The sequence below is a fragment of the Taudactylus pleione genome, unplaced genomic scaffold, assembly GCF_031769625.1.
Source record: "Taudactylus pleione unplaced genomic scaffold, aTauple2 ptg000454l, whole genome shotgun sequence".
NCBI classification, from domain to species: domain Eukaryota; kingdom Metazoa; phylum Chordata; class Amphibia; order Anura; family Myobatrachidae; genus Taudactylus; species Taudactylus pleione.
In genome coordinates, this window is record NW_028284856.1 from 4,609,651 (window position 1) to 4,621,648 (window position 11,998).

The 11,998-nt window shown below is 36.2% G+C and overlaps 1 protein-coding gene across 3 annotated transcripts in view; it reads left to right on the forward strand.

The window, feature by feature from the left end:
- The window catches only part of SLC4A4 (solute carrier family 4 member 4), a 309,463-nt gene extending 298,077 nt beyond the window's left edge, over positions 1-11,386 (forward strand). For 2 of the 3 annotated variants that reach the window (XM_088448352.1, XM_088448351.1), the window contains 3 exons: positions 1,000-1,096; positions 3,374-3,450; positions 8,298-8,380. In XM_088448352.1, coding sequence (XP_088304478.1) covers positions 1,000-1,096; positions 3,374-3,417 — 141 coding nt within the window. In that variant the 3' untranslated portion in view covers positions 3,418-3,450; positions 8,298-8,380. Of the gene's footprint in view, positions 1-999; positions 1,097-3,373; positions 3,451-8,297 lie in introns of all 3 variants that reach the window. The other variant, XM_088448350.1, reaches the window with a different exon arrangement.
- The last annotated feature ends 612 nt before the right edge of the window (positions 11,387-11,998 follow it).

Here is an 11,998-nt window from a genome sequence, read left to right on the forward strand (position 1 = left end):
CTTGGCATAATGCACATATTTTTTCTTTAATCTTAGTAATATTACAAAGAAAGGTCACATTTGTTCATAAATACGTGTCATGTAAATCATTTCATATTTTGATCTAATCAAAATTGCTTTTTCCTTTACAAAAATAAAATTTAAAAATGTAAAAATTAATTTCACAAATGAATATAAGCTTAACAAAAACAACTACAGATGTGTCCTCATACACCTAGCCTCAAGACGCCCAGCATGACAGAGCCATGTACAGAGTGGCAGATGAAGCACAATGGAACTTGGCATGAGAAAAGTTGTGTCTGCTGAATCACAACACCTCATATACAGATCAGAGTTGCTGGCAATCTGCCTACCTCCTTACACAGCGGGGGAGGGGGGTTTGAGTGCACGATCGTGTCATCAGGGCCCTGTGCCCGTTACACAATACTGAGATTACCAGCATTGTGCAGGAGGGGGCGGGGCCACAATGACGCAATTCAGCGCAAATCGTGTCATCGGCTCCCATCAGACCTCCCGCTTGTATTATATAAGTGGGCGGCTGCAGGGGGTAAGGGATGCCAGTGGGATAGCATAAGTGTGTACTGTACCATAATGCTCTGCAACTGATAAAGAATATACTTAAATGTGCTGTGCCTAATAAGCACTAATATCTGATTGGTTGCTGTCCGTTTACAACATGAATAAATAAGCTTTAATATGTTTTTGAATTGCAGTGAATCATATCATGGATTTTGTCAAACAAAAAAATTATCGTTTATGGATTAGCTGAAGTTCAAGTTCTCATTCAATCCGTTTTCTAATTATCAAATGTTCTATTTATTTGTTACTTTTACTGTTTATATACATGTGCTTTAAATTAGTGCATTTGGATATAGGTGAATGTATCACTTTTAGAATTTTGGGGTCCACAATACAAAAGACACAAATCAAGACGAAGGATGGTTTAGATGGAGAAGTAACAATATTTGTTCTAAGAACCTTTACACATTTCTTTCACAGTCTGACAGCCCTTATTCAGAAAAAGTCCCCAATATAAAAATCCCAATGGACATCATGGAACAAGAACCATTCCTAACTGATAGCAAACCTGGTGAGAGTGAGTAGATCTAACCTCTTGCATGCCGCCTGTGTAATACTAGCAGACATTCTCAAAAATCACTTTCTCTTTTCATCTCCAATCCTTTTGTCTTAACGTTTCCACTAAACGTCGTGTCAGTTGTCACTTGTTGTAGCCTGAACTGCAAACTTCATTTTTGAGTAGGTTCATCATAAAATAAATCAATCAAGCACTATATGAAATCTCCAAGCAGTTCATGTAAGAATACATTTATAAAAAGGACATTCACAAGAAAGAAAATTTAGCAACTCTACTTTACTTATTAAAACCTGCCAACATGAAAAAAAAATCAGTGTGAGTACAGACAGTTTGCCATTTTTGCATGGCACATAAGCAGAATAGTTGCTTTCTGTATGGGACGTCAAAGAGTATGGTGGTGTGTGTCATACAGATAACATACTGCCCAAAAATATTCATGTCCATGCTATAGCTATACTAAAATGCAATAGAAAGTCCATGCCCGGGCGAAAAGTATGTTGGCAGTGTATTTAGCGTGCTTGCCGTAGGATTTCAGTTTTAATATACAGTAGCGGTAGTAATAATTCTAATCTCTATCTGAATTAACATGTAGGTCTTTTCTTCAAGAGCTATTCTTGGGCCATTGACCTTAATAAAAATGTAGCAGACCACAGTGTACCTTCCATTACAAATCATACCAAGGGGTAAATTTAATATTTACTAAAATAGATTTTAAATCGATGTTGCGTTTCTGGGGCTAAATCACATATTTAATAACACTTAAAAAAACAAATAAAAAATTGTCTGCTAGAAAGTGCTTAGTCCCAGAAACACATCAATTTAGAAATCAATCAAAATCGACCTTTTCTATATCCTGAAATCTTTAATGTAAAATGCTAGAATGAAAATTCACATTATCATTCTTCAAAATTTTGCATGCTCTGTTCTAGTTATGCTTCGTCTCTATTAACACTTCCCTTTTAATTCTATGTTTCACAATCGTTTATACTATCTGCTACTTTATTATATTTGTGGTTCCTGATTGATCTGTAAAATCATTACCTAGTTGAATCATTGGTCATTATTATCACTGGGGCGTACGTCTTCAAAATCCACCATCACTATTCTTTTCATCAACCGCTGATTCTGTGTCACCTGCTATTGCCTGTATGCAAACGCTCCATTTGAAATCATGACATATACATATGTGTTATAACGGTCTTGTAATGAGATACCATTTTGTGCATGTATATCCAACATTTACTTTCCTTCCTTTGTGAATTATTGCATGTTGTAAGTGCACAAAGATGTGGGTGTATGTACGTTCTCTACAAATTTGAAAGCTAGTGGTTTCCATCTGTATTAGAAGGATATTATAACGTCTACAAGGAGATCTGTGATGGGATTATAGTATTATAGCTATGAGCTTATATGCATTGAAAGGATTTCACAGTAGGCAGAAAAATAATTGGCTACTATTACTTGGCTACATATCTCGGTTCCAGTAAAGGCTCTCACATTAGTGACATTGCAGCCTGGAAACCCAATGTAGTCAATTTATACTTATCCACTATAGATTTGGTTTAAACCAACTGTTGATGGAACAGTGCCACTGATGTTCTTGCCATTTGTTTTAAATTATTTCATAGAAATTAGATGAAAGGAAACTACAAGCTTTCAAAATGATTGTATCCATGTATTACACTAATGATAATTGTTTCTTCAGGTGCAGTGATTTGTCCAAAAATAATCAAGTTTGTCATTAAAATCATCATTTCGTCCCATTAGTACTTTTGAAATCTTCAATGTATTTTACAATATTGCTTTTGAACTTGCTAAAATGATAACAGACTTATGAAAATGTATAAAGGAATTGATGACATGCTACATGTATTACTTAGTTCAATAATGTCTATTTGTTATGTTTTTAGTTTTAGAACTAACGTCAGGCCATACACTTAGGTATAACATGGAGTGGCCCATAGACAAATGTGAAATCACTTTAATATTGTCCCTTGCAGTGTCTTTCCTTTTACCTTTCTATAAGGATTTTTACATAACTTTTCTAGTTCATTGCCTGTAAGTTTTTAAGGATTTCTCTTACAATATAGCAAAGGAGCTTTTCATTGCAGTAAACATATTACATAATCTTTTGTACAAATGGAGGATAATCAGTGTTATCATTTTTAGTACGAGATTACTCATTTTAGTTAAATACAGTAGTTTTTATTCATTTCAAGACAGCCATTCTTAATGTCATGAACATACCATGAATTCTGTTTGTTTCTTTTCAAATAGGAGAAAAACCATTTACATTCCTTGAACGACACACATCGTGTTGAAAACTCTCTATTTCTTCAGTCGCATATGCCAAGGTAAGACATGCCTTATACTTTTCCTGTATGGGTGTTAACTGTAATGTTTATTATTATTCAGGCTTTCAGCGCTTTCATTCTCTGGGAGTAGAAGTTTTTATAAAGTGTAACTTTAGTTAATGAACCACCACAACTGTTATGAGGAAGCACAGCTGGAACTATGTGCTGAATTCACAAGAGTTGCATTTTGTTTTGCTTGAAAATGGACTTAAAATAATATACAGATATGTCCTCCTACACCTAGCTTCAATACGCCATGCGGCACGAGATGCCTGGCGCGAGTGAGCCATGCCACCCCGAGCAGTAGCGCAGCAATCTTTTTCTTTAAATTTGCTTCTTATTCACACCACAGACACAGCAAAACGCCACTCAATCTGTACCAGAGACCCTGCAACTTTAACCGCACAGGACTTAGTTTAAAATATGTGAAAAGTTGCAGATAAAGTACAACGAAACTTGGCATTGCAAGAAGTTGTGGCTACTGCATTGTAGCACTTCTTATACAGATTCAGACTCATTAGCACACAGTGTGGCATATCAAATTAATCAGTGCAGTCTCGTTAAGCGGTTTTGTCACATCACATTACAGATGCGAAAAAGACGCTCGACGCAAGCTGAGTCGCACAGGACTAGGCGCCGCCAAGAATGGCTGTTTGGTGTGACTGTGGCAATAGTGTATGAGGGCACATCTGTAATTAGACTAATTCCAAAATCATTGAAGAGTTCTTTGTGAATGTATCTGATTTTAATTGTCATCAGGCTTTTGTGCCTCAGTTTTTTGGAATTTAGCCTTTTGTCCTTCTACTGGCAACCTGGCTATGCAGTGCAGTGATTGCATAGTATATTCTGCTTATTGTTGCTTCATGCAGTAATCTCACTTGTAGTCCATAGTTACTGTTAATAAACTAGGCCGGGGTGCTCAACCAGTCACAGACTAGGAGCTGAATAGTACCTAGAGATACCTCAAATAGCCATGCTACTCAGTTATCCACTCATGCCATCAGGCCTCCCCACATGCCCCTTACATGTCCTTCACACCTCCCCACATGCCCCCCAGATTTCCAACATGCCACCAAAACTCCTCACATGCCATCAGACCTCCCGACAGGGTGCAGGGTGTGCGGTGCACACGAGCCCCTGGGTCCAAGATGGCCCACACCACACACCCTGCATCCATTTAATTACCTCTCCGAAGTCCCACATTGCCGGGAGCAGCGCTGTAAAAATCACAAGCAAAATGGCACGTGCCCAATTTCCCATAGTTTTCAGCATGCTCAGTAGGAAAATCACTGGGAAAATGGCTGCAGCGCCATTTCCTCTCTTAATACGCCCCTGCCTCCCTACATGGCCCTTACACACCAACTGAATTCCCCACATACCAAATGTTCTCCCCACATACCCCGTAAATGCCCGACAGTTCTCTCCCACATGATCTTTACATGCTCACAAGACTTCTTCACATGAGCACCAAACCTTCCCCTCATGCCCATATATCCCATTTCATATGTCAATCAGACATCCCAAATATCTATCAGACACTCACATGTTTCTCACACCACACCCTCACCACTTACCTGTAAATCCAGAGTGGAAGTATAGAATGCTGCATATAGGAAAGGCTTTGGGATAATAGAGGATGACTTTTTTGTTAAAAGGAGTGTTTGACATAGGATATAAAGACATACAGTATGATGGGAAATTAGAAACGTAGGAAAAGTAAGCTAAGGAATAATATACAGTAATAGATATAAAAGTAGAGGCATATAAAAAGAGGGACTTTGGTTGGAGACATGGAAAGATGGATTTAAAAGAAAAAGAAATAAAATATATATTACTCTGTACTTCACATAGGAAGCATTGCATGTAAAATTAAATTAAGAAAAACTAGTACAATTAAAAAATAAAGAGTGCTGAATGCAGTGTATAATTTACATGCTATAGCTTTGCAGTAAATTACTATAATCACAACAAACATCAGTAACATAACAGAGACATAATCCACTGAAATATGTTAGTAGGCAAATAGGATTAACAAAGCCACCATGGAGGTATTAAAAACTTGAATCAGCTAGTGGGTTAGTTGATAGTGGACTGCTATGCATGTAATGTAAGTTGTAAAAGTTGCATTTAGGTCAGTGTTGAAAGAAATAATTCTTTAGCTTTACATGTAAAACCTGAAGTGAAGTGTGGTTAAAATAAGAGAGAAATGTAGAGAAGTAATGTAAAAAAAAAAAGGACCAAATGAGGCCCCTTTCTGTTAGTCAGGTGCAAACATAGGGACTCAGAATGAGTACTAATCATTTTTGTTCATGGTGGGAAAGTTAGATGAAATATAACAGCTTTTGCTCTATAGGGCTGATGTAAAGTGAGTGCTAGAAGAGCTGTCAGAGCACAGAATGTGTAACGTCGCTCTGCACGTTCTCCAAAGCAGATTTCTGACTTTTTTCCACTTTCTCCAGCGCCTTACATACCTATTAGCGGATCAGGGGGTACAGGGGTGTACTCATGTAGACAGTGTACACTAAGGGCGTGGATCACGTAGGACGTGTCCACATATGCCTAGTCTCCTTGCGCGTTAAACAGCCCTTCTAGTCCCGGCATGCCATGGCGCAACTCTGTAGCGCAGAGCGTCTTTTTGTGTGACTTTTTCCCTTTACATGCAAATGTGAATAAAAGTGATGTGAATAGGACATGCAAGCAGCTTCTTCTGATTAAGATAAAATGTGGCATGCCTATATTCTGTGTGCGACCGTGACTGCATCTGCATGCGACTTGTAGCGTATGGAAATAGATGTACTGTATGTGGACACAGCTGTTACTGTGAATATATGCAAACCTGAGAGACACATACCTGGAAAAGTCAGATCATTTTCCAGTGTTTATTTTGGGTGCAAATATTTTGGGTGACAATGATGAAGGCTTTTTGATCCAGCAAATGGCTCGTGGGTGCTCTGCTGGCACTGATTTGTGCTTTCATCATCTAAGTATAGAAAATACATCATATTATTCTGAATTTTTTTCTTGTCTTGTGTACGCAAAGTGTATGTGTAGGTGCTTCTCTATTAGAGAGGTGTTAGCAGTTACAGTACATCGTTGCAAAACAGATAATGCATTTGGTAAACATAAGGGAAGCGATGTGAAACATGGACACATCTCAGGTAGTAATGGTCTGTTACATGTTAAGTGGGCGCATAATTGCAGATGGAACTCTTCATACCAACGGAAATATGCCCGTTGTTTGTGCTCTTTTTTTTTTTCAGGTTTAACTTACTAATTTATATATGACAGAGACAAAACATTTTATGATGTGGGCTCCATTTCTAATGCCATGAAATCATGCATATATTCCACAGTTAGCAATAGATTATTATTGCAGGAAATGTAAAAATGCTGAGATGCAGTTGAACTCATCTAGTCACCTGGAATAAAAACAAATTAGAAATAAAGAAGTAATTTAAGCAAAATAATAAGTTACTTAAATATACACTTAAAAGTGTTCCATAGTTTTGCGTATATGGTTTTAAGTATTTTTGAAATCAAAAGTGAATGCATAATATTTTGTAAGAAAAATAATGGTTAAAAACAAGATAAGTTAAGTTATATCAACATAAATGAAATACAAAATCTACAATACCCTGGCTGCATAAGTGTGCACACCCTTTAATAATGTGGCTGTAACAGAGTTAACCAATCAAATTCAAAATCCTGTTCAAAGGTACAGTAAGTAACATATACATGCCAGCAACAAAAGCGCTGGACTTCCTTGTAGGTTTCTTGGTTGTACCCTGATGGGATGGTCATGGTCCGCAATGAACTTTCAAAACATCCATGCGATCTGATTGTGGACAGTTACCAATCAGGGAAGGAATATGAAAATTTTTCATTACATGTACCATGAAGCACTGTGAAGAATATCGCCAATAATTGGAGAAAGATCTTCCCTACAAAGCTGATGACAGGACAAAGAGAAAACTTATCACGGTGGCTACCAAGAGACCAAGGCAGCATTACAGGAGATGCCAGAATTTTTGTCAGGAACTGGTCACTTCTGGTATGTGACACTAGTCTCAGTATTCTGCATATGTCTGTGCTATGGGGTATGGAAGATGGAAGCCATTTCTATCAAAAAAGAACATACAAGTCCAAGCTCATCTAAATTTAGCAAAAAAATACATCCAGTCACCCTCAAATATGTATAAAAATGTCTTATGGTATGATGAGACCAAGTTTGAACTTTTTGGCCATCATTGTAACATAAAGCTCACCATACAAAGAACACCAGACCTACTGTGAGGCATGTTAGTGACATCATCATACTTTGGGGATATTTTACTTATAGAGAGCATAATGAATAGCCCTAAATATACATGTCTCTGTCAAACAGCTGCATATGAAGAGGATTTCACCTCCCAACATGATAATGATCCAAAACACACATCCAAGTTAACCAAGTAATGGATTCAGAAAATGAAGATCAAACTTAAGTCTTGGAATGGCCAAATCACAGTCCAAACCTCAAACCCATATGGAATGACCCAAGAAGGGCTGTGCACAGGAGACAGCCTCACAATATGATGGACTTTGATAGTTTTGTACAAAGGCGATAGCGTTGCAAACTTACCCAAGGTCACATTAAAGCTGTAAAATGCTCCGACGTGATTAATCACAAAAACCTGCAATTTATTTTCTATAACAGTGTATATACTTTCCATATTACACGTGTGTGTATATATACTGTACATACACAGTCCACAGTGATAGAAAGGGAATTGTCATAAGTTATAAATTAGACAATCTTCTCTGACATGCCGTAGGAAGCCTAACACTGTTTTCTTGTTGTTTTTTAGCCCACCAATTACTCCCATACGAATCGTGCCTGAAATTAGGATACAGATGGATCCAGACGATGATATTTGTTTCTGGAGAGGCCATGGAACAGAGACAACATTGTGAATCTATGAACCTCTTCCATCTTTCTCTGACTTTTTATCGTCACTAGCCAAATAATAAACATCTTACACTGCTCTAGAGGTGAAATCTTCTGATGCTATTTATTGGCAGCAGACTGATAATGGCTTTTGCTGCAAGAGCGCCTCCACTGTGAAATGCACATCCAGGCCAGTACAGTATGCTAAACTGGATGCTATCTGGTCACAAAATGTCATTTTTGCCTTTCTACTTTATCTTCCCACAGAGAAAAGAAAGCTGTTTATAATAATGTGTTTATTGCACAAAACAGATGCCTAGGGAATTTCTCAAAAATACCACTCTCTCATGCAACACTTCCTTTTTTTGGTGAAGCAACTATGCAACATACTGAAATGTACAATGATTGAAACATTCACTCCATATCAGAACTTCTCAGAATACATGTTCCTTCAAATTCTATAACCATAGTATTTAACATACAGGAATATGTTTGGTACTTGACTGATAATATATTGAATATAGAGAATCAATTGCCATAAGGTAAAATGCCCCATTGTATGCATCTTGAATACACCATGTATACGCTAAAGAGTACTTAATATATTCTAGTTTATGTCTTTAAATTATGGGGCCTAACCTTCAACTTATATATTGTTAAAAAAAATTAACTTTTTTAATTACTGTAAAATATGATTTTTTTTCCTGCAGCAGGAAACATATATAGTTTTAAGTAGTAGCTCTACCTCCTATTTGTAAAAACAGGGCTTTTTTCTGTATGAATATGTTGTACACAATGTGATTTATATTATAACACAATCCTCATATCTACTGCTTCAACAAATCTTAGAGTTTTGTACTAAACTGACCAATGAAGTAATTTCAGAGGTAGAAATTGTTTTAATGATGTCATGAGGGAGATGGGGTTAATTTATAATCCATTATTTTATGTGGTGTGAAAAGTATTTTATAAGTACATGGGCAATAACTAATCATAGGGTAATGGTTCAATATGATGAATTTTTAAACAGTAGTTTTTATTTATGGAATTGATAAAATTTTCCATAACACATTCTCGTGTAGTGGTTAATATGTATGTCCAATAGAAAAGGGACATGACTGCATTAATGTGAATTTTGAAACAGATTCAAACTCACTTAAAGCAATTTATCATGTCTCTAAATAGTTTCATTATTTTATCTGGAGCTTAATAAGAGTACAATGGAGATTGGATTTCACAGCTCTATAACGTATGGGATGTACGTATTAGAATGAGCACCTGGGGCACAAGTATCATACTGTATGTAGAATGTACTAAGTTATGTTTTAAAAATGATCCCTGTCTTTCTACTCAGTGTCCCTGGTATTCCCATCCCCATACACTAATATATATTATATATATATATATATATATATATATATATATATATATATATAGTGTTTGCCAAATTCGGGCATTCTGCCGTCGTTGATGGGTTTTGTTTTTTGTTTTTTTTTACATCTTTTTTTATTTTCACATCATCCCTTATATCACACATGTAAAATAGGCACATTCAACAGGATTGGGGACGTTACCAATATGTCCATTCTTTTTAGAACAAAGTCTTCCAATTTGAAAATGTTTCTTGTACTTGAAATGTATTAACTGCTGATTTTTATCTAATAATGTTATTTTAATCTGTAATGTGATGTGAGCTACAGGTTTGGGGTTAACATTTCTAGGGATGGGACAAAGATTGTATATATTTCTTTCAGAAGTCTTCTTATTGTACATTGATTTAAGTCCTTTTCTGTTTATCACCTCTAAAAATAAGTTTATTTTTTTTATAAACACTAAAAGGTGATATTTTTATGCTGCCTTTTTTCTGACGATGTTTAACAAAGAAATGCACAATTTAATTATTCTTTTTCTCCACTTACATTGAGTTTGTGGGGTAACAAGCATAATACCTAAAGTGAATCTAGTGTGCAAACCAGTGTCTGTTTCTCCATTTCTGCTTACAGAGGAGGCAGTCATTTTGTTGGTTGAACTAATAGTTAACCTATAGGCTCACTTGTTACATCACTGAAACATGCAACAATCAGTCATGTCACTAGTTCATTGATTAAATAAAAGTCCAATCCCCAAAATGACTGCTTCCACTGTGAGTAGTTAACATATACTCTTTTAAAGAGTTTCTGCCTTCTCTTTCTTGCACAGAAGTAATATTTTGTTTTATGAAGACCTGTGCCTGCCCCGTCTCCATTTTCCTATAATACATAATTCCTGCCAACATTTACCCAGCCAAATTTAGAGTAAAAATAATGCCATCTATCACGTGGTCAATCCACCCAACCAGGCTGCTTTCTGTAAATGGCCCCACGTTCCCCATGTACCATGACACTTGCATGACTGGAGCTGACTGCTTTCAGACAGATTTAGTTTTGCATAAAAGATTCTCTTTAAGGACAACTCTAAAACACATCGCACATTGCCTGATATGTGGCTTACCTCATAATGTCCATATAAGCAGAGGTGTAATGCAACAAAAAACCTACTGGATTAGTTTTGTCAAGTGGCGGAGCTTACTGACTTGTGTTCAAAATTGCAAATATTCTGCCATCTCTTTTTCTCAGATCTTAGGCTCAATGTATACATTTGTCCCAAACCTACACTGCTGATAGTGTTAACACAACGGTTTTAATTTATAGCCATTAATATGGCTAATATGTAGTTATTGTATTATTTGAGGGGGAATGGACTGATCAGCACTTTCGTACTCTCTTGTACCCTTTAAACAACCTATATGTCACTTGTTAGACATGACAATTTTTTGTGTGCAATGAAATACGATCAAAGATGGAGCAAATGAAGAAAGCACAGAGACTGTAGTAATTTTTTTTCCTAAGTAACAATGAGCATTAATTATAATGACAATATAGTGTTTTACAATTTTATGCAGCTTTCTATTGTGACTTTTATGGAATCAAGAGAATGAAGATATTTTAGCATTTATATTTTTTAAATTAAATGTATATTGATAATAAAGTAACTTTATGCATCTGTGTTCAACATGTATTTTATTTCTCGTGTGCCAAGAGTGGTTTATTCAATGTTAATGTATAGTATTTAATAGCTTGATTAAGTTAATATATATATATATATATATATATATATACCACAGATGCACTGCAATTCACTATTAAATATTTCTAATGTTCTCCTCTACCAAGCTAGAGCACCCGGTGCTGCCACTAGTAGCTGCTTATCTTGTAGCTCCTCCATTTTTCTTACAGCCCCACACAAAAGCTGCCATTTTACCATGGCAAACAGAATTAATTTCCTCACCTCACGGTTATAGAAATGGCAGAGTGCCTGGAAAATTGTCCCTGGTGTTCCAGCTAGCCTAGGGAAAGAATAGTAGTAAAATATTACTGTACATGGTAGTGCAGCTTTAGCCAACATTGATATTACTAAAGCAGTGATTATTTGTTTGTAAGCCTATTGGGTAAACTAGTAATTCATCTAAACTGTTCATGTCCGCTATAAAGGTTCTGTGTCAGTTTTTCATAATTCACATATAAAAAGGATCTTAACCATAAACCCCGTATTTGCAGAAAGCATTAAATAGTGATTGGAACA